The sequence below is a fragment of the Pogoniulus pusillus genome, chromosome 23, assembly GCF_015220805.1.
Source record: "Pogoniulus pusillus isolate bPogPus1 chromosome 23, bPogPus1.pri, whole genome shotgun sequence".
In the NCBI taxonomy this organism is placed as follows: Eukaryota; Metazoa; Chordata; class Aves; order Piciformes; family Lybiidae; genus Pogoniulus; species Pogoniulus pusillus.
Window position 1 is genome coordinate 15,698,977 of NC_087286.1, and position 22,017 is coordinate 15,720,993.

At 64.0% G+C, this 22,017-nt stretch overlaps 2 protein-coding genes across 4 annotated transcripts; one reads left to right on the plus strand and one right to left on the minus strand.

The window, feature by feature from the left end:
• Positions 1-73: 73 nt before the first annotated feature.
• Positions 74-9,343, plus strand: ATG9B (autophagy related 9B). Of its 2 annotated transcripts, none has more exons than XM_064162686.1 (15): positions 74-617; positions 2,655-2,780; positions 3,304-3,347; positions 3,465-3,529; positions 4,033-4,194; positions 4,365-4,506; positions 4,957-5,705; positions 6,353-6,506; positions 6,576-6,755; positions 7,227-7,472; positions 7,547-7,752; positions 8,013-8,091; positions 8,467-8,557; positions 8,705-8,838; positions 8,993-9,343. In XM_064162686.1, the coding sequence occupies exons 2-14, from the start codon at positions 2,675-2,677 to the stop codon at positions 8,818-8,820; spliced, it is 2,340 nt and encodes a 779-aa protein (XP_064018756.1). In that variant the 5' UTR covers positions 74-617; positions 2,655-2,674; the 3' UTR covers positions 8,821-8,838; positions 8,993-9,343. The 2 variants fall into 2 exon arrangements, with proteins under 2 accessions (XP_064018756.1, XP_064018755.1); XM_064162685.1 differs by having other exon boundaries at positions 74-609.
• Positions 9,344-9,713: 370 nt separating this feature from the next.
• On the minus strand, positions 9,714-21,510 carry NOS3 (nitric oxide synthase 3). 2 transcript variants are annotated; one of them, XM_064162682.1, is made up of 26 exons: positions 21,383-21,510; positions 20,395-20,500; positions 19,901-20,049; positions 19,285-19,447; positions 18,806-18,897; positions 18,569-18,710; positions 18,354-18,493; positions 17,595-17,769; positions 17,405-17,506; positions 16,938-17,132; positions 16,770-16,843; positions 16,541-16,685; positions 16,171-16,275; positions 15,863-15,930; positions 15,655-15,771; positions 15,069-15,243; positions 14,849-14,978; positions 14,358-14,436; positions 13,635-13,819; positions 13,061-13,230; positions 12,507-12,717; positions 11,823-11,910; positions 11,286-11,407; positions 10,543-10,691; positions 10,036-10,230; positions 9,714-9,953 (listed from the first exon to the last, which is right to left on the minus strand). In XM_064162682.1, the coding sequence occupies exons 1-26, from the start codon at positions 21,508-21,510 to the stop codon at positions 9,831-9,833; spliced, it is 3,528 nt and encodes a 1,175-aa protein (XP_064018752.1). In that variant the 3' UTR covers positions 9,714-9,830. The 2 variants fall into 2 exon arrangements, with proteins under 2 accessions (XP_064018752.1, XP_064018753.1); XM_064162683.1 differs by lacking the exons at positions 9,714-9,953; positions 10,036-10,230; positions 10,543-10,691; ... (7 more) ...; positions 15,069-15,243; positions 15,863-15,930 and having other exon boundaries at positions 15,649-15,771.
• Between the last annotated feature and the right edge of the window lie 507 nt (positions 21,511-22,017).

Below are 22,017 nucleotides of genomic sequence, written 5' to 3' on the forward strand. Positions count from 1 at the left end.
CCGGGGAGGTGCCAGGGGAGGCACCGGGGCGGGACCGGAGGAGGCTTTGGGGGCAGTACCGGGGCGGGACCGGGGGAGGTACCGGGGCGGGCGGAGCCCTAGCACTGCGGCCCGGGCCCTGCGCCGTTCCCGACCCCTAACCGGCCCCGAACCGACCCCACTCCGGGATCCGCACCCCGACGACCCCCACCCCCGATTCCGCATCCCGGACCCTCCCTGGAACCTCCTCTTGGCTCACCAGAGCCCTCACTTCCCCCGGGACCCTGTCCGGGAGCCCGGGCCCCACACCGGGACCCCCCCAGACCCCGCACCTCCGGACTCCCAGACCCGCACCGGGAACCCCTTAGAACCCCACACTTGCGGACCCGCGGACTCGCACCAGGACCCCCCCGGACCCACACCTCCAACCCAAGCCGGACTCCGCACCGGTACCCGGGGCCTCGCAGCCGGACCCCTCTCCCCACGGCGGGGACTCCCTCCCGCGCTCCCCGGTGCCGGTGCGGCCATGGCCGGTGGTGGGACGAGGTCCCGGAGCTGGTGCGGGGGCAGCTGAGATCCCAGTACCGGGGACACCGGCCCCGGGGAGACTGAGCCGCGCCGAGCCTCGAGGTGAGCAGGTACAGGTGGGCCGGGAAGGGTGCCGGGGAGGGGACCCCGGAGGCCGGGGACAGGAGTTACCGGGAGAGGCGGATGCTGTGGCAGTGCCCCGGAACCCCCGCTGCGGGGTCACCCCGTTCTTTCCCGGAGTCCTGCTGCAGGGACGGTGCACCTGGGACCCCACACGCCAGGGGGCAGGGGGACAGTGCAGACGTGTCCCCGCGCGGTCACGGGGGTGTCCTTGACCCCTGGCGAGGGCCCGGGGGGGTCTCGGTGACTCTGTGGGGCCGGTGTTTCGCCGTGTGTGGTGTCACTCCGTGTCCCCGCGGAACGTTCCCACGGAGCGTGTGTCACCGTAGGGTTGTCACGCCCCCCGTGTCCCCACCGAGTGTCTCTGTGGGGTGGCAGAGGTGCCGGTGTGCCACACGTGCCACCGCAGGGCCACCGGGGCACACGTGTCCTCCGCGGGGTCACTGGGGCCGTTGCCAGATCTGCGTGCCCTTGAGTGGCTGCTCTGTGCCCAGGAGTCCCCGTGGGTGCCGTGCTGTGCCACCTCTGTGTCGAGGCTGCCCGTGCCCGTTCCGGGGGTCCCCTGTCCCCCGCGGCTGTTTACGGGGCTATTTTGGGGCCTCACAAGTATTTTTGGCCACCCAGGGCGGGGCACGTGGGGCAGGGCCGTGCCGGTGTCACCCGCCGGGACACCCGATCCCGGGGGACGTGGTGGCTCTGTCCCCAACGGGTTGTTGCACAAGGCCGGGGGGTCAGCGCGGGGACCGGGTGCCCGGTGGTGCCAGGGCTGCCCTGGCTGGGTCGGCAGCTGCCTCGTGCCCGCGCCCCACCGCAGCAGCCCCGGTGCCGTTGAGTCACAGCTCGGCCGTGGGGTGGGGCTGGGCAGTGTCACCTGCGGCCACCGGCCTGGCTGGGCACTGCCACTGGACACTGGGTGACGTGCGGGGCCGTGGCAGTACCAGGCAGCGGCGGTAAGGGGAGGGCAGTGCGGCTGGACTGAGGGGGTCCCGTGTTGCCCCAGGGTGTGGGGGGTCCCATCCTGTTCCAGGCAAGGGAGGGGAGTCCTTCTCTGCTCTGAGAGTCCAGGGGTCCCATCCTGCCCCGAGGATCCTGGGGTCCCCTCTTTCCCAAGGGGCTGGGGATGCTGCCCTTTCTCAGGAGGGGTGGGGGGTCCCAAACCACCCCAAGGGACCTGGGGTCACATCCTGCCCTGTGGAGCTGAGAGTCCCCGTCCTGCTTTGATGGTCCCTAGAGTTTGGTCCTGCCCCAGGCTGGGGGTCCCCAGGACATAGGGAGGCTGCTCACTGCCCTCTGGAGGGGCTCTGTGGGGTGGAGGTCTGTAGGGGTGAGAATCCATGGGGTGGGGTCTGTGGGGACAGGGGGACCTTAGCTTTAGGGTCCATGGGTTCAGTGTCCATAGGGTGGTGGTCTGCAGGTTGGGGGGCCATGAGGGTGAGAGTTGGTAGGGTTGGGGTGTGTGGGTTGGGGGTCCACGAGGAAGAGGTCCTCTGCCCTCAGACTGAGGGAGTCTGTCACAGCGTGGGCCTGGGGTGACTTGGGGAGTCTTTGCCAGGCCAGGCAGGGATCCAGCCCGCGGGGCCGGGGGGGTCACAGGTGGGTGCTGTCGGTGGCCCAGCTAATGGGGACAAGATGCGACAGGGTGGGACAGCACAGGAGGGATCGCACGGCCATACCCGGGGCCATGCCCGGGGCAGGGGCTGTGGCCACGGAGGTGATGGCAGTGCCGGGGGCGGCGGCAGTGCCGGTGGCCAGCTCAGGCCACCTCAATTCACGGCACGCAGGTGGCTCTGCGTGGCCTCGGTGGCATTTCCGGTGGCAGGGCGATGGCTCAGCCCGGGTCGCCGCAGGTCACCCCGCATCGCTGCGGCTCACCCAGCAAGCCCCAGCTCGCCCCAGCTCGCCCTGCACCCCACAGCAGGGCTCTGGTTGCCCCACGGCCCATGGGGCTGGGTGGGGGGTTTTGGGCAGCCTGAATAGGAGTCGTGGGTGATGGCAGAGGTGGCGGTGCCAAGGTGTGTTGCTGGCAGGTGGCACGGTGGGCACGGCGATGGCAGCCCAGGGCGAGTACCAGCGGCTGGATGACGTGGAGCAGGATTTGCCCCCTGGCGAGGAGGAAGAGGAGGAGCTGCTGCATGTCACCGAGGGGCTGCAAGGTGGGGGGTCCTGCCAGGGAAGGGGGGGAGCAGGTCCTGCTGGGATGGTCCAGATGCTGCTTGAAGGGATTCAGGTTCTGCCAGAGGAGTCCAGCTCTTGCCACGGAGAGTTTTGGGCTGTTGGGGGTGGGTGACACACTGCTGGGGAGGTCCAAACCCTGCTGGAGGAGGTCCAGGTCCTGCCAGGGAGGTTCAGGCTGCTTGGTGGGGTCCGGACGCTACTGTGGTTGGGTCTAAACGCTGACAAAGAGGGAGAATCAAACTCTGCCGGGGAGGTTCTGACTCTTCTGGGAGGGTTCCAGACCCTGCCGGCAGTAGTGTTCAGGCTACTCGGGGGAGTAAATGCTGCCCTGGGCAGTCACACGGGTCTGGTGGTTGTGGGCTCCCATATTGGACACTCCAGCTTGCCCCTGGTGGTGTTCAGTGGGTGCCAGGCTGAAGTGCCCCCCCAGATGTTTGGCACAGGGAAGTCTGTGCATAGCTCTGCTCAGCACTCCCCCCACTGTTTTTCTCTCCTCTCCAGACTCTTGGCACCACATCAAGAACCTGGATCATTTCTTCACCAAGATATCCTTGGCATTTGCCCAGTCCTGCCTGTGGTGGGAGGGCACAGGGGCACACTGGGGTGGGGGGTTGGGGACACGGGGGTCCAGCAGGGATACCACTGCTCCTTAACCCCCTCACATCTACCAGTTCCACCAACGCAATGGCTTCGCCTGCATGATGCTGGCCGACCTCTTTGAGCTGGGGTGAGGGACCTGTGGTGCCACACAGTGTGGTGCCATGTGGTGTTGTGCCACACAGTGCCATGCCATATGGCATTGTGTGGTGCCATGCAGCGTTGTTCCATGTGGTGCTGCACCATGTTGTGTCACACGGTCCTATGCTACATGATGCTGCATGGTGCCATGTGGTGCTGTGCAATGCAGTGCTGTGCCATGTATTTTTACCCAGGAGGGTTGGGGGTCTCATTCTGCCCCAAGGGGTGGGGGTCCTGTCCTTCTCCAAGGGGCTGAGGATGTCATCCTGCCCTGTAGAGCTGAGAGGCCTCATCCTGCCCCAAGGAGTTCTGTTCTGCCCCAGGGTCTGGGGGTGCTTCCTTTCCCCAGGTGAGGTGGGAGCCTCATCATGCTCCAGAGGATCTGGGGTCCTGTGTCACCTGAGGGTCCTGCCCTGAGGGTTTGGGGTCCCATCCTGCCCCGACACCCTAACTGCGGTGAGAGTTTGGGTGCTGAGCCCTCTGTCCCTCCAGGCAGTTCCTCTTCGTGGTCATCTTCACCACCTTCCTGCTCTGCTGTGTGGACTACGATGTCCTCTTCGCCAACCGCCCGCTCAACCACAGCCAGGCGGGCACAGACCGTGCCAAGGTGACGCTGCCTGATGCTGTCCTGCCCGGCCCACAGTGTGCCCAACGGTGAGCAGGGGACTGAGTGGCACAGCTGTGGTGGGGTGTCAACAGCCTGACCATGATGAGGGTCACAGAGGAGCAGGGCTGAGGGGGCCACTGGCATGACCATGATGGGCTCTCAGAGGAGTGGGGCTGGGAGGGCACTGGCACAGTGGCAGCCCTCTGTGCCCTGGCAGGATCCGTGCCAGCGGCTGGATCATCTTCATGCTGGTGATGGCAGCAGTCTTCTGGCTGTACCGGCTGGTGAAGGTCCTCTGCAGCGTGCTGGGCTACTGGGAGATCCGCAGCTTCTACATCAAGGCCCTCAACATCCCCTCGGTGAGTGGGCACACGGGGAGGGGGCTGTGCCACACAGTGTGGCATTGACAGGCGCGTGGCTGGCACGGGATGGGCTCTGTAACTGCAGCTGCTGGAACTGCATGACACCATGTTGGTGTGTGTGGTTGGCAAGGATGGGCTCTGCAGGCGCAGCTGTTGGTGCTGGTGGTGCCATGCAGTACCGTGGCTGTGCTGACAGGCTCTGCAGGCGCAGCCGTTGGTGCTGGTGGTGCCATGCAGTACCGTGGCTGTGCTGACAGGCTCTGCAGGCGCAGCCGTTGGTGCTGGTGGTGCCATGCAGTACCGTGGCTGTGCTGACAGGCTCTGCAGGCACAGCCCTTGGTGCTGGTGGTGCCGTGCAGTACCGTGCCTGTGCTGACAGGCTCTGCAGGCACAGCCGTTGGTGCTGGCAGAGTCCTGCCAGCGCTGACGGGCCCCTGGTTGTCGCAGGAGGCGCTGTGTAACCACAGCTGGCAGGAGGTGCAGGCGAGGCTGATGGCCCTGCAGCGCCGGCAGCAGCTGTGCGTGCACAAGAAGGAGCTGACGGAGCTGGACATCCACCACCGCATCCTGCGCTTCCAGAACTACACCGTGGCCATGGTCAACAAGTCCCTGCTGCCGATCCGCTTCCGCCTGCCGCTGCTGGGCACCGTGGTCTTCCTCACCCAGGGCCTGCAGTACAACCTGGAGCTGCTGCTGTTCCGCGGCCCCGGCGCGCTCTTCCAGAACGCCTGGAGCCTGCGTCCACAGTGCAAGCGGGCGGGTGCCCGGCGAGAGCTGGCGCAGCAGTTGGCACGGGCCATGGTGCTGCTGGGGGTGGCCAACCTGCTGCTGTGCCCCTGCGTGCTGCTCTGGCAGCTGCTCTACGCCTTCTTCAGCTACGCCGAGGGCATCAAGCGGGAGCCGGGCAGCCTGGGCGCACGCCGCTGGTCGCTCTACGGCCGCCACTACCTGCGGCACTTCAACGAACTCAGCCACGAGCTGCGGGCGCGGCTGAGCCGTGGCTACAAGCCAGCCACCAACTACATGAACTCCTTCAGCAGCCCGCTGCTGGCCGTGCTGGCCAAGAACGTTGGCTTCTTCGCCGGCTCCATCCTGGCCGTCCTCATCGCCCTCACCGTCTACGACGAGGATGTGCTGACAGTGCAGCACATCCTGACCGCTCTCACCCTGCTGGGGCTGGTGGTCACCATGGCCAGGTGAGTCTGCCAAGGTGGGCTAGGCGTGGCTGTGCCAGGATCATTGAGTCACAGAATCACCTCCTGGGTTGGAAGAGACAGTCAAGATCGTCCAGTCCATGCTTTGACCCAGCACTGCCAGGATGGGCCAGTTGTGCCTGTAGCGGGTGATGGGAGGGTCAGATTCCTCCTGCTTCAGAAGGAGCAACTTTTGGATGCTGAGAGTGCTGAGACCTTGGCCCAGGTTGCCCAGGTAGGTGGGAGTTGCCCCATCCTGGGGCACGAGGTCAATCTGGATGAGGTTTTGAGTTGGGGATTGGTTTCTTCTCACAAGGAACAGGTGACAGGACAAGAAGAAACAGCCTCAGGTTGCCCCACGGAAGATTCAGGTTGGACATGAGGAGCAATTTCTGCTTCTCGGAGGTTGTCAGGGCCTGGCCCAGGCTGCCCAGGGCAGTGGTAGAGTCCCCATCCCTGGAAAGGTTTCAAAGCCATGGAGATGTGGTGACCTGGCAGAGCTGGGTTCATGGTTGGACTCTGTGATCTTGAAGGTCTCTTCCACCCAAACCATGCCACACTGACTCCATGCTGTGCCATGATGGCAGTGGCCATGGCAGGAGGCAGGGTGACCAAAGAGAGGTAAGATACCTGCCCCCTACCTCTTGCAGGTCCTTCATCCCTGATGAGCACACAGTATGGTGCCCAGAGCAGCTCCTACAGCGGGTCCTGGCCCATGTCCACTACATGCCCGACCACTGGCAGGGCAATGCCAGCCGGGCAGAGACACGCAGCGAGATGGCCCAGCTCTTCCAGTACAAGGCGGTGAGCACTGGGTGATGGGGGACCCACCCACACACAGCAGACACCCCCTGACCAACTCATCCCCCACAGGTCTTCATCCTGGAGGAGCTGCTGAGCCCCATCATCACCCCCCTCATCCTCATCTTCGCGCTGCCCCCCCGCGCCCTCGACATCATCGACTTCTTCCGCAACTTCACGGTGGAGGTGGTGGGGGTGGGGGACATCTGCTCCTTCGCCCAGCTCGATGTCCGCAGCCACGGCAACCCCCAGGTTGGGGGGTGCCAGGGGTTGGGGAGGGGGATCTGCTCAGCTCCCTGCTGTGGGCTGTCAGGGCACAAAGTGGATAGTGTGGTGGGGAAAGGGGGAGTTGTGGTGGGATGGGGATGTGGAGTCACAAAGTGGGTGTCATGGTGGGCAGGATGTGTTGTGACATAGAGGGGTGTCCTGGTGGGGATGGGATACTGTGATGTGTAGGTGCTGCGGTGTCACGGCAGGGCTTGGGGTGTTCTGTCATGACGGGGGCGTGGTGGCATAGGAGGAGTCTCATGGTGGGCTGGGGATGTCACGACACAGAGGAGGTATCACAGTGAGATTGGGATATCATGGCACAAAGGGGGTGTCATGGCAGGACTGGGGTGTCATGGCACAAAGGCAGTGTTGTGGCAGGACTGGGGAGTCGTGGCACATAGTGGGTGCTGTGGTGTGCCCACCACACAGTGGGTGCTGACGCTGTGCCCACAGTGGCTGTCGGCGGGGCACACGGAGGCCTCGGCATACCGGCAGGCGGAGGACGGCAAGACGGAGCTGTCGCTGATGCGCTTCGCCATCGCCCACCCGCGCTGGCAGCCGCCGCGGCCCAGTGAGCTCTTCCTCAGCCACCTGAAGGAGCAGGTCCAGCGGGACGCTGCCACCGCTCCGCCCTCCCGCCACGTCCTGCCCGAGGGCACTTTGGCCACCTCGCTGCTCTCCGATGACTCAGCTGCCGCAGTAAGGGTGGCACGCAACGGGGCTGGGGGTGCCAATGGGGTGTTTGTACCCATCCTGACTTTCTGTCCCTGCAGCCGGACGGGCTGGTGGCCAGTGTCCTGGCACGGCCCATCCTCTCTGCCAGCGGACTGGTGGCACGGGAACGACGTTTGTCCCAGCCCTGCAGCACTGCCAGCGCCGCCGCCAGCGTCCTGCTGTCCCTGGCATCCCCCATGCCCGGCTGGGTGAGGGGCAACGTTGGTGACAGCCCCACTGGCAACCCGCTGCACCCCGAGGAGAGGTCTTTGCAGGGACGGGTGTGGTGGAGGGGCGCGGGGAGGGGTGTGGCATGGCACACCTGGCAGGGGAGGCGGGATGGTGGCATGGGACGTTGTGGCACGAAGGGGGTGTCATGAAAGGAGAGGGGTCGATGTAGTGGGGAGGGGATGTTGTGGCAGGAGGGGGATGTTGTGCTGGGCAGGAGGTGTTGTGGGTAGGGGGTACTATGGTGGGCACAGGGTGTCGTGGTGCCTCGTCGGGTGCTGACGGCTGTGCCCGCAGCCTGCTCCTGAGTCGCTCGGCACTGCTCTCTGAGGTGGCCTCGGCTGAGATGAGTCTCCATGCCATCTACCTGCACGAGGTGTGTGTGTGTCCTGGCCACGTGTCCCCTGATGTCCCCTTGCTCCAGCCCCAGTGTGCACTCCTCTCCCCCTGCTTTTACCTGAGGACCCCATGGCTGCTGCCGTCCCGGCTGTGGGAGGTGTCACAGCCATGTCCCCACTTTGGCCACCCCCTCAAGGTCAAGGTTGGGAGGGGGTTGTCCTGCACTAGGAGCCCCCCACCCCCATGCCTCGTGTGGGGGCAGCTCACCATTGTGGGGGACTCTGGTCAATGTGGCAGGGGGACCTCTGCTGGGATGGGGGGCCAGGCCACCATAGTGGGAGGGCTGTGCTGGGAGGGGGACTCTGACCCACCGTTGTGGGGCTCTGACCCTGACCCCCTCCTGCCCCTCCAGCTCCACCAGCAGCAGCAGCAGGGCCCTGGCCCCCAGGCCGTCGGGGTCTGGGTGTCTTCAGGGGCACCCAAACCCCCCTCCATGACAGCAGGTAGGCACCGCACTGGGGCTCTGGGCACACATTTGGCCCCAGACTCACCCCAGAGATGGGGTGGCTGGGGGGATCCTGAGTGCTGGGACCCCCCGGCAGAGGCTGCGGGTCAGGGGCAGCTCTGATCCATCCCATTCTCCATGCCAGGCTCAGCTGCCCGGGCCTCACAGGCTCAGCTCCGAGAGATGCCCCTGGGTGGCTGGGCAGAGGAGGAGGAGGAAGAGGAGGAGGAAGAGGAGAAGGAAGAGCAAAGGACAGGCTAGCGGCCTTGGCTGCCATGGGTGAGGGCAGGGCATGGCATGGCTAGGTGCCCACTGTCTGGGAATTTCGGTGACCACCAGTGCCAGGGTCTGGCAATGTCTGACTGGCACATGTGCCAGAGTGCCTGCTGCTGGTGGCACTGGTACTGCACTGACAGACTCCTTTTCCCTGCAGGGTCCTGGACATGCCAAGAGCTCCTGGTCACAGTTCTGGGAGAGTTGCTGGAAGGTGCTGGCCCACACTGGGCACTGCCAGGGGGGACTTGCCGGTGTCCGGAGTCATGATGTGGGGTGGTCCATCTGGCTGTGCCTTTCTGGGCACCCTGCTTGGCACAAGGCCTTGCTGGTGGCCCCGCCTTGGTGCGGGCCTAGGGGTGCTTCTGGGGGCAGCCAGCCCCCCTAAGGTGCTGTACTTATGGGGGGCATGGGGCTGCTGCCTTCCCTGTGCCCACCACAGTGCCTGACACTGGGCATTGGCCACACTGAGCTGCTGAGGTGGGGAATAAAGGTTTACAGAGGGGCTGTGCCAAGTGGTGACTGTGTGCCAGGGCTGCCGAGGGGTGAAGGGCTGTGCTGTGGCAAGGCGCTGGGGCTTACAGGCACCCTGCCAGCATGTAGGAGGATGCCATGGTGCTGTACCAAGGGATGCTCTGGGCATTTGGGGGTGCAATGCCATGGGTCTGTGCCAGGCAATGCCAAGGAGGTTTGAATGTGACACTGGTACACAGCAGTGGTGGTGCCACTCTTAGTCGGGAGCTGTAGGGGTCATAGCCATGTATCCCTCCGTCCTACCCCCCCACCATCTGCCATCCCTGGCCACGTGACTCCACCCATGCCTACCAGTGCCTACCTTGCTGTTCCTGGCAGTGCTGCCCTGGAGAAGTACCAGGCTGGGGTTATCAAAACTAAAGCTTTACTGGGGAGGCGGCAGCAGTGCCAGCAGTGGGGCAGGGGGCACGACTGCGGGGGCCCCTCTGTCCATGGGCATCCTTCCAGCTCTGGCAGTGCCAGGCTCAGGGCGCAGGCTCCAGCTGCGGGCGTGGCTGGGCAGAGAAGGACTGGCTGCGGATGCGGAAGGCCACCTCCTGCGTGCGGAAGGTGAGCCCGAAGATGTCCTCGTGGTAGCGGTTCTTGTCCTGCGCAGCGAGAGCGGTCGTCAGGGCGCGGCGCCAGGCGTGCTGCCAGTGTCACCGCCTGTCCCCGTGCCCTGTCTCTCACCCGCAGCTCGCTGATGAAGTCGCCAGCCTGGCCCAGCGTCATGCCAGCCTCTTGTGCCAGGATGTGCTGCACAGTCTGCAGCACCTCGGTGGCCATGGTGACGTCCCCGCAGACGTACATGTGCCCCCCGCTCTGGCACAGCACCCGGTGCACCTCTGCTGCCAGCTGTGTCCGCAGTACATCCTGCACGTACGTCTGGGGACACCACGGTGGTCAGGGGATTGACATCTGGCATGTGGCACCATGGCCCCGTGTCCCTAGCCCTGCGCTGCCCCTTTGAACCCTGGCCCCAGCCCACCCCTGCCACCGTCCCTGTCCCCACCAGGTCCCTGTTCCCATCCCCATCCCTGTCTGTTCCTGTCCCCATCCCTGCTTGGTCCCTGTCCCCACAGCCATCCCTGCCTTTGTCCCCGTCCCCATCCTCATCACTGCCCCCATCCCATCCTGGCTTCTATTTCCATCTCTGTCCCCATCCTTATCCCCATCCCTGTCCTGGTCCCATCCCACCTTGGGTGTCCCGGGCTGGCGTGAGAAGGCAGTGAAGACCTGGCTGAGGGCCCCCTGCTCCTGGGCCTCCTCCATCTCCTCCCGGTAGATGTGGTCCAGCGCGGCTGCGCGGCACCCGAACACCAGCACCATGCTGCCCAGCGGGCCACCTGCAGGCACAGCACCACACCTGGCTCCGTGTGTCCCCAGGGACTACCTCCCCACTCCCCCACATCCTGCAGCCCTCCATGGCTCCCCAGTGCCACCTCCCCGCACTCCCATGCCACAGATCCCCATGCACCTCTGTCCCCATGCCACCCTCTCCCTGTGTCCCTGTGTCACTCAGCCTCCAACCCCTCCCAAGCCCCCATCCCCATGCCCCACATCCCTAAAGCTCCATGCCCTGTGTCCCTGTGCCACTCAGCTCCAACCTCCTGCCTCCAGGCTGCCATATCCCTCTGCCCCATGTCCCTTGTCCCACATCCCAGTGCCATCATGTCCCTGTGACCCTCTTACCAACCCCATATCCCTCTGTCTCACATCCTCCTGTCCCTCAATGTTCACCTGTCCCCTTTTGTCCCTTGTCCTCCAACTTCTGTCTCTGGGCCATGTCCCTGCACTTCGGCCCCTGTCCTATGTCCCCTCTTTCCCCCCAGTGTTCCCTCCTCCCTGTCTCCTCCTGTGCCTCCACCTCCATCTCTGTTCCAAGCCCAGTGTCCCCCCACATCGTACCCCGACATCCTCCCGGTGTCCCCTGTGCCCACCTCCGGCGCGCAGCTGATGCAGCCGGTGCTGCCAGAAGCTCCGGAAGGGGGCGACACCGGTGCCGGGACCCACCAGGATGCAGGGGGCTTCAGGCGCGGCTGGCAGCCGGAACGACGGGGCCCTACAGGCACCGACGCCGGGTCACCGTCACTGGAGGGGAGCCGGGACCGGCAGAGAACGGGGACACGGGCACCAGGACACCGGAACGGGCAGGGACACGGGACCGAGAGCACCAGGCGCCTGGTCACAGGGACCAGCGAGGACACGGGCACAAGGACAGGGGGACACACGAGGTCGGCAGAGCACTGGGGTGGGCGGAGTGGGTGCCCTGGGACAGGGGTGGTGACGGGAATCATCGGGACACCGGGGCAGGTGGGCACCCATGAGGGGTGGGTGCACGGAACAGGATGGGGTGAGCCCCAGCACGGGGTGGGGAGGGGGACGCTGGGCACTAGGACCAGCACGGGGGCGGGCTGGGGGGACACAGTCGCTGTGGGGTTCAGGCAGGCCCCGGGGAGGGTCTCAGGGTCCCTTACCCTCGGATGAAGGCGGGCACGGTGTCCCCGGGCTGTAGCCTCGCCAGCCAGGTGGAGCAGACGCCGTAGTGCAGCGGCCCCTGCCCGTCTGCGGGGAGCGAGGCAGGGGTGCTGCGGCAGGAGAAGCCCTCAGCAGCAACCCCCCCCGCTCCACGGGCAGCTCCCAGGCAGGGGCTGAGGATCGCCATTCCTAAGCAGGGCTGAGGAGAGGGGACCTGGGAGGGTGCATGGGGAACCTGGGCAAGGGATCACTGGTGCCGAGGGCGGGGGGGTCCTCACGTCTCTGAGGGGCTTCACCATGTCCAACGGCATCGGCCGGGCATGGCGTGATGAGGCTGGGAAGAGACACTGGAGGGGCCCAGGGACTTAGAGATGGCCTGGGAGACACTGCGGAGATGCTCTGGGGATATCCTGGTGACGCCCTGGGGGATCCCAGAGACGGCCCTGAGGGAGATGGATGTGCTATGGGGACACCTTGGACATGCTTTGGGGACTTGGGAGATGATTCTGGGGAACCCTGGAGACACCCTTGGGGAATCTGGGAGATGCTTTAAAGATGCTCTGGGGACCCAGAGGTGGCCTTAGGGACGCTGGGGATGCTCCAGGGAACCTGGAGATTCCCTGGGGATGCCCTGGAGACACCCTGCCCACGGCTCTGATGTTCCTGTTCCTGTCCCCACTCACTCTCGCTGCGGTACGTGACCACGGCCACGGTGAGGTGGATCTGGCCGGGGCTGGGGCCCGGCGCGGAGCTGATGGAGTAGTATCGGGGCTGGAGCAGCGGCAGCTGCGTGAGGAGCAGAGCCGGGGGCAGCCGCACCGATGGGAACTCCTCCAGCACCTCCAGCAGCGTGGGGCAGCGGAACCACTTCCACTCCTCGTACAGCCGCGCGTCCTGCAAGAGACCTGCTGGGCAGGGCCATCGAAGGGGGCAGCACTCCAGTGTCCCAGTGCCCTGATGGCCCAATGCCCCAGTGTCCCAGCACCCAGTATCCCAGCATTTCTGTCAGGGTGGGAGCCAACATCCCAGTGTCCCAGTAACCCAATATCCACGCCAGGGGAGGAGACCAGTATTCCAGCACCTCAGCATCCCTGGGGCCAGGGAGGGTCCCAACATCCCTGGCCCTGTGCCAGGGAGGAGTCCAGCAGCCCAGTATCCCGGCATGCCAACCAGCAGGCACACAACATTCCAGTGCCAGGGCCCCCACCAGCTCCTCTCCCATTCCATGCTCTCGCACCTGTCCCAGTCTCTCCAGTTGCTGCCTCTGCTGAGGCTCGGTGGCCAGCGTGGCCAGGAGCTGCAGGAACTGCGGGCTCGGGGGTGCTGCCACGTCCAGGAAGAAGGTGAGGGCCTGGGCCAGGCTGCAGGGGGGCAGGCGGCTCTGCGGCTGCCCGGGGGCGTCCGCGTCTGCAGGCAGGGCACAGAGACTCAGGCCCTTGTCTTTTCTATTCCCCTTTCCCCTTCCCCAGCCTCTTCCCCACATCCAGCCCCTTCCCTTTTCCCATCCGTTTTCCCTTCCCCTTTCCCCTCGGAAACTCTTCCCCTTGACCCCTTCACCTTTATTTCCCCCCATGCTCTCGCCCTGCTCTTTCCCTTTCCCACTCCAGTCCACAGATCCTGTTCCTTCCATTTTCCTTTGCCTTTTCTCCATTCTCCTTTTCCCCTTTCCCCAGACCCTTCCCCGAGTTCCAGTCCCAGTCTCTTCCCCTTCTTCTTTCCTTTCCCCTTCCTCTTTTCCCTTTTCCCTTCCCCATTTCCCCTTCCCCCTGGCCCCTGTCCCTTCCCGGTGTCCTCCCCCTCCCCACTGGTACCGGAGTCCCGTTGGGCGCTGAGGGCCAGCACGGGCTGCTCGGGGTCGGGAGGTCCCTGCACCCTCTGCAGCAGTTCCCCCACCAGCTCGGGGCTGTTCTCCGGGAACACCCCGAGGTGGTCCCCGGGCTGGTACCTCAGCTCCGGCCGCCCATCCGTGTCCAGCCGCACCAGCAGCGTCGATCGGCTGGGGAAGGGCAGCAGGAGACGGCGTCAGCGGCAGGTCCCAGAGCTGAGGAGCGCGCTCAGGGGTGCGGGGGTCTCGGGAATGTGCAGGATGAGGGGTCCGAGGAATAGGGAGAGTCTTGGGGGGCTGGATGTTGTCCCGAGGCTGGGGAGTGTCCCGGGGCTCCCAGCAACGTGCACGCCCAGGGATTGGGGTGGGGAGGAAGCTCAGGAGTAGAGGGTCCCAGATGTGCTCAGGAGTATCAGAGCTGGGAGGCCCCAGGAATGTGAGATGTCCCGGGGATCTAGCGGGGTTCCCGGGGCTGGGGGTGTCCTACTGGCCCTGGGAGCTTGGAAGGTCCCAGGGGTGGGTAGTCCCGAGGCAAGGGGGTTTCGGGGATGGGCAGAAGTGGAGGTCCCGGGGGTTCCCAGAGGTGTGGAGGGGTCCCAGGAGTGGATGGTCACAGGGGTCCTGAGGATATGGGGTGCCAGGGGCTGTGGCATCTCAGGACTGGGGGGGGACTCGGAGTGGGGGGATTCTGGGACAGCAAGGGTCTCACCTGGACTCGGGGCTCTGCAGATTCTCCACGGAAATCAGCGTGCAAGGGAACACACGGCGCTTGTGCAGCTGCGACAGGCCTGGGGAGCAAGGGGGGAGGTCATGGAGGGGCTGAGGCAGTCAAGGGGGGGTCACAGAGGGACTGGAAAGAGATGGAGAGGTGACAGTGGGTCCTTGGGATGTCATGGGAGGGGGTCTCTGGGTGATTCCTAGGGGACTGAGAGGGATGTAGCACGCCTGGGTGGGAATGAGAGTGTGACAGAGTATTTGGGGGGGCGTGTCGCAGAGAGGATAATGCTTGGACTGGAAGTGTCGGGGGGGAGGGGGGGCTGTCAGGAGTGGGTGTCCCGCGGTGCGGGGGACACGGTGTGGGTGTCCTGAGGGAGCATGGGCAGATGCTGGTCATGGGGTGGAGGGTAACACAGAGGGGCAGGAGGCTCCTCAGGGTCGAGGGGTTCTGGGAAGGTTGCTGATGGGGGGGTTAGTCCTTACCGGATAGGGTGTCAGTGGCCTGGGGCTGTGGCACCAGCTGGTGCTTCTGGTGCTTCCAGTCTTGGGGTGGCGCAAAGAGCTCCTCAGCCCCTCCCGCAGCATCTCCCACGCAGAAGGTCTCGCAGGCAGCCTGGGGACACAGCAGGAAGGAGGGGAGGGGTGGGTGCTGGGCTTCAGGGGCGTGCCAGGGGTGTCGGGGATGCCCGTGTTTCCCCCGTACCTGGAACACGAGGCGTGCCCAGGTGCGGAAGGTCTCCTCCTGGGCACAGAGCTCGTCACCCTCCCCCATGGGAAGCAGCCGCTCCCCGCCCAGCTCCTCCAGCCGAGTGTCCACGGCCCGGGCGAAGGCGCAGAAGTGGGGGTATGCCCGGGACCCCAGCCCGAACACCGCGAACCTGTAGGAGGGGGGTGTCAAGGACTCCTTCTGGCACCTGTCGACCTGGCCTGAAAGCAGGAACCCCTCCCAGCATCCCCTGACCCCAGATGAGAGCAAGAACCCTCCCAAAAAACCCTGACCCAGGCTGAGGGCAAGAACCCCCCCACCATGGCATTGCTTGACCCAGAGAGGGCACCCAGGGGTGCGGGACAGGGCAGGGGCTGTGACTGGGAGCTGTCAGGATCCTACAAGGGGAATAAGGGCTGGAGACCCCCCTAGGGCAGCTCCTGCCAGCTCCCCATGGCCCTGGGACAGCATGAGGGTAGCGTGGGGATGGGTATGGCCACAAGGATGGCCATGGTGGTGGCCATAGTCATGGCCATGGTGGTGGCAGTGGGGGTGGCCACGGTGTTGGTGACTGTGGTGGTACCGCAGTGCTCCCAGGGCTCCAGCACTGTCAGTGTTGCTCAGCTGCCGCCGCTTCTTCTTCCAGGAGGCCACGAGCTGGTCAGACTGGGAGACGCTGTTGAACCTTAGCTTGTAGCTCCTGGCGGGGGCAAGACAAGGTGTGAAGGCATGGTGGGGGCAGGCTAGGACCTCCTCCAGCCCAGATGGGCACCCCTGGACCCACTGCTCACATGGGTGGCTCAGCCTGGGATGTGCTGGTGTAGGGAGAGGTCATCTCCATCAGCGCCTTGGAGAAACTCTGTGGGGGACAGCACAGCACATCTCCATCCCATCCTCTTCCCCATCCTATTCCATTGTCTTCACCCCATCATTGTTACTACCCCTGTCCCATCCCATCTCCATCCCCATCCTCATCATTCTCATCTCATCTCCAGCCCATCCTCCGTCCCATCTTCATCCTCACTATCCTCATTCCATCATCTCCATCATCTTCATCCCACCTCCAACCCATCTCCATTATCCCACCCCCTCCTCTCACCTCTGCACATTCAGGGGGGTCCCCATTGCCAAAGGTGCTGGTCACCACCAGCACCAAGGTCTCATGCTCCAGGGACACCACATCATATTCATCCATGCAGAGCACCTACAAGGAGTTGAGACATGGGGAGGGGGCTTCAACTGGCATTTCTACCTGCCCACCCCACCCCTAACAGGGCCTTTTGACCAACCCAGCACCAATTCAATACCAACTCAACATCAACCCAACCCTATGCCAACCAAACGTCAACCCAGCACCCACCCAATGTCAACCCAACATCAATCCAACATTTACAGGAGGCCAGGACATGAGGAAGGGGCAACAACCAGTGACTACCCCAACCCCTCCCTGTGCATTTTCTGCTGCCCACCTTGGGGTCAAAGGCACGCTGGAAGAGCTGGCAGAGGTTCCAGGCATAGGTTTGAGATTTGCCAGTCTCAGTGGCATACAGGATGGTGGCCTTGACCCGCCGGGCCATCATGTGTCCCATCAACTTGGCTGAGATCTTCACTGCACTGGAAGAGATGGAAAGAACATGAAGTGAGGTCTCCATAGTCCGCACCACATTTTGGGGGCTTCACCCAAAGGCATGCACCTACTTGGCCACTTCCTTGAAGGTCTTTCGCCTGGTGATGGTGGTGCCCTTGGAGACGTAGACCTTCCAGGCATCAGGCTATGGTGATGGCAAGGGGTCAGCTGGAGGTAGTGGGATCAAGGCCCACACCAATCCAACATCAGCCTAACACCAACTCAAGGACCAAACCCACCTGGTAGCGGAAGGTGGGGTAGAGCTGGTAGTTGACCATCTCCTGGTGGAAGACAGGGGTGAGACTGCCCGAGATGGGGGGCACAATCCAGACCCAGTCGGCTGGGCACCCTCCCCGTGTCCGCAGCTCATTCTCCATGTGCTTTATGAAGGACTCAGTGGCTGCATGGTGATCCACGATTGTCACTTTGGCCAGCTGTGGGGACAACAGGCTTGAGGGGGAGACTTGGTGGGTCCCATGATGGTATTTGGGTCCTCATGGCGGTGCTGGGGTCACCAGAATGGTGTTGAGGTCCCCATTGTGATATTGGGGTTCCCACAGTGGTGTCAGGGTGCTGATGTTGGTGTCCCCAGGGCAGTGTTGGGGTCTCCATAGAGGTATCAAAGTCATTGTGGTGGTTTTAGGGTTCCCCTGGCAGTGTTGGGATGCCCATGTCTGTGTCCCCATGGAAGAGTTGAGGGTCTCACCTGGAAGCTGTGGAGCACAGCCACGTTCACCTCCATAGCTGCCTTGTCCTTCCAGAGTGATGAGCTTGTCCCTGTGTCCAGCCCCATGCGCTCAGCCACCTCCTGCAGGCAGTTGGGGGAGTTACAGCCAGCTCCTAGGGCACGGAGGTGCCCAGGGAGGGGGAGTCGGGACCCCCTAGCAGGTGCTGACCGGCAGCAGGTTGTAGCGGTGACGGTCACAGAGGTTCCTGGTGCCAATCTCAGTGCCCATGTACCAGCCATTGAAGGGGGCAGCGGGGAACTGCAGCCCCCCAATCTCCAGCAGCATGTTGGACACAGCAGGCAGTGCGTACCAGCGGAGCCCCATCTCCTCAAACCATGGCAGGCTGTAGAGCAGGGGCCCACAGGGACTCACACTGACTCATAGTGATCCACAGCAACCCAGCATCAACCCAACACCAACTCAACACAGACCCAGCATCAACCCAACATCAGCAGCCCAACAGCAACCCATCAGCCTAGCACTGAACAGCATCCACTCAACATAGACCCAAGACCAGCCCAACATCAACCCAACTCCAACTCAACACAAAACCAACACCAAACCACCACTAACCCAACATCAACCCAACACTAACCAGCATCAATCCAACACTAATTAGCATCAACTCAACATCAACTCAACACAGACCAAACACAAACCCAACACTAACCAGCATCAATCAAACACCAACTCAACACAGACCGCACACCAACCCAACACTAACCAGCATCAACCCAACCCCAACTCAAGACAAACCCCACACCAACATCAACCCAACATCACCAGCCCAACATCAACTGAACATCAACCCAACACCTACAAGAGGTTGGGACACAAGGAGGGGGCTGCAACTGGTGCCTTCCCCCACCCATCTTTGGGTGGAAAGAGGCACTCATGAGTCATTCTCCCCATCTTTTCCCCACTCACGTTGGGTGCTGGAGGGGCACCTCAAGAACTAGCTCAGGTGGCAGTGGGAAGAGCTCGGGGGGTTCATCAGGAACCTGCAGCATCAGTGGGAGGACATCAAAGCGACCCCCACCAGGGGTCCAACCATGCTGGATGCAGAGCTATGGGGTGGGAGGAACAGTGTCAGGATGGTGAGGGTCTGGAGGTGGAATGGGAGGGTTTGGGGGTGCCCCCACCTCAGTGATGTCCACATTGGCTGGATCACCTTGTATGGAGCCATCAGGTTGCCGGTAGCCAGCATAACGGATTAGCTGTGCGTTCCAAATGCGGAAATCACCCCGACCTGGTGCCCGTGGTGGGAAGATGGTGATGGCAGAGCTGGGGTGGGCATTAATGGGGTGTCACTCATCCCTCTCCAACCAGCCATGGGATTAGAAGGAAGTAGGGAGATTCTGCCCTTGGTGGGGTCTCACCGAATGTTGCCACGGTTGGTAGCATATTGGATGTGGGAGCAGAGGAAGCTGAACATCTGCGCTGCGTTGGCACAGTCCCGGGCATCAAACACCTGAAGGGTATGTGGGAGCTGGACAAGGGTGTCTATGTGTGGCAGAGAGGGCGCTATGGTGTGTCTGTGTGGGGCAAGAATGGGGCTGTGGAACAGGAATGGGGCTGTGAGGTGTCTATGTGGGGCAGGAATGGGGCTGTGTGGTGTCCGTGTAGGGCAAGGATGGGGCTGAGGAGTGCCTGTGGAGCTGCCACTGCCATCCCTCTCCCCCGTGAAATATTCACCTCAGGGCAACTTGCTGGCCACGGGGCAAACGTGAGGCAGAGCTGTTGGCTTGCGAGTGCTGCAGGTCAGCGTGGGGCAGCTGTGAGTCAGAGCCATTGACTCAGGGGCTGTGGGTGAACGGAGGGGCAGTGTGGGGCAGCCATGGGACAGGTCCCCCCTCACCTGCAGCTTGTTCCACTGGATGCGCCCCACACAACGGGCAGCGTTGCGCCAAGCCTGCTTGGCACCGAACACCAGCTCAGGCTCCAGCAGCTGGTAGGTGCCAGTGGCAGCAATCGAGGCTTCAACCTCCCGCAGCCTCTGGGTGTGCGCTGGGGAATTCTCCCTGCAGAATACTAGACTCAGAGAGCCCCAGAGAGAGCCCCCCGAGAGCTGCTGGTATGGCTCTGGGGTGCCCTGAGCGGGGCTTGGGACGGGGGGTGTGCTGGGTTGGAGGTGGGGCTGTAGGGTGTGCTGGGGCACAGCTGGGGCTGGGAGGTTGCTGTGGCGTGGAGCTGGGGTTGTAGGATGCCGTGGTGGATGGCTGGGTAGCTAAAGGGCAGGGCTGGGGATGTGGGGTAGGGTTGGGGATGTAGGGTGCCCCACGACAGGTTCGGGTTCTGGGATGTCCCAAAATGAGGTTGGGGGTGCTGCCTGGGGGTAGGGCTGGGGCCGTGGGTGCTGAGGGGCAGAGTCGGGGTGCAGTGGGGAAGGGCTGGGAGCCGTGGGGCAGAACTGGGGTGCAGTGGGGTTCGGTGGAGCAGGGTTGGGGTGCGTGAGGCAGCCCCCCAGCGCTCACCGCCGCAGGGACCCGTAGTACTGGGTGACGAAGTCCCGAGCCAGCGCCAGCAGCTCGGCGGGGGTCCGTTCGCCCTCCGGTACCGGCGCCGGCAGCGTCCGCGGCAACACTAAGGAGCCCAGGCAGCGGCGGCCCGAGCACGGCACCTCCTGGGGGGCACTGGGGATCATCGGGAGCTGCCACCCACCCTTGGCCCCACGGCGTCCCAAGCGCTGTGCGTCCCCAGCCCAGTGCCCCCAGCCCTGTAGCCTCCAGTCAGTGGCCCCCAATCCAGTAGCTCCCGGTCTAGTGCCTCCTAGTCCCGTGGCCCCCAGCCCCATAGCCCTATATCTGCACCCCAAACTTCATACCCTCTAACCTTGTGATCCCCCCGGTTACACTCCCCCTCCCTATCCCCCCGCCCCTGAACCCCTGAGCTCCACGTAGCCCTCAGCCCCACGTACCCCTCAGCCCTGCACCCCCATTCCAGTGCTCGCCGAGCCTGCCGTGCCCACCTGCAGTCCCTGGGCACACAGGGTGTCGTAGCCGATGGTCCCAGTCTCCCAGTTCTTCAGCCGGGCGAAGCGGGGGGGCTCCAGAGGAGGGTGACTGGGCATCGAGCTGGGGGAAGATGCACGGCCCCGAGCCCCACCCGGCACCGCGGTTTGGGGGAGTGGGTCCCCATTCTGTCCTACGCCTGGAACCCCCCCATCGCGCCCTGACTCTGCCGCACCCCATGGGGTCTGAGACCTGCCGGGGAGGGCACGGGGGGCATTGGGGATATAGGGTCAGTGCGGGAGGGGCATGGGGACACGGGCGTGAGAGGGGACATCCCTGATCCCCAGCTCTCGGCTCGGCTTCACGGGGCCGGGGTGAGGGTGGCAGAGGACGTGGGTGCTGGGCTGGGGGGGCTGCGCTGGGGGGCGTGGGGCGTTGCTGGCTGTTGAACAATGGCCATGAGTCACAGCGGGCTCCAGGCCACCGGGTGGGGGGGCACCGACCTCCGGTCCGATCCTGGTCCCTACACTGCTACCCCGCCACCTCCCCCCCCCATAACCTGACACGGCCCTAACCACCCCCCAGCCCGGTGCCCCCTCCCCAGATGGCCTGGCACACCCTAGTACGGCCCAGAACACCCCACTATGTCCCAGATGTCCCATGGCTGTTGGGTGGGTAGGGACACTGCTGTGGGAATGCCTGGGGCATGCCATAGGGCAGGGGACACCAGTGTGATGCCAGGGGGCCCCATGAGCATGGAGCTCTGCTGCCAAAGGATGCCCACGGCTGCAGTGCGTCCTATCGCAGTGGGACACATCTCTGGTGGGAACATGTCTCTAGAGGCTCTGGCCATGCCTCATTGTCCCTCAGAACCTAGTGGTGCCAGGCAGGACGTGCCAAGCAGAAGGTCCCCAATGGGACACAGAGACTGGCAGCCTCAGCGTGCCATGGCACGAGGTGTGCCAGTGCCACATCAATCCCACCCCTTTGTCCCCAGAGACCCACCTGCGGCACTCAGTGGCACTGGTGTTGGTGGTAGTGGCCTCATCGGTGGCGGTGCCAAGCTGTCGGGAGCAGAGGCCCAGACCGCAGGAACGGGCAGTGGCCGGCAGCACGGCCGGCAGGTTGCCCATCGCGCCGACACTGAGCCGCCGGTGCCGGGAGAGGCTGTTTCCTCCAGCCGCGGCAGGGAAGTGGTGACCTCGGCCACCGCCTCCACCCGATGGAGACAATGCCGGCTTCTGAGGCACAGCCGCGCTGGGCACAATGGTGGGTCCTGTGGCACTGCTGCCACACCAGGCACTATGGTGGGCCCTGTGGCACTGCTGCCATGATAATGCCAACCAACTGATGCCAACTGACAGCATGTGGCTGTGCTAGTGAAGATGCCATGAGGCTGCCAAGGGGCTTTGGCACCATGAGGCAAAACACACGGCTGGGAGGGGAACAGAGCCTGGGTGGCCCTAGGGGGTGGCACAGGCAAGACCTGGCATGGGCATGGGACCTTCAACAAGGGGGTCTTGGGGCCCTGGCACAGCCATAGGGCACTGGCATGACCACAGGGCTCTCAGCATGGCTGTGAGACTCCCAAGGGTGTCATAGCACCCCTGGCACAGCCATGGGGCACTGGCAAAGCCATG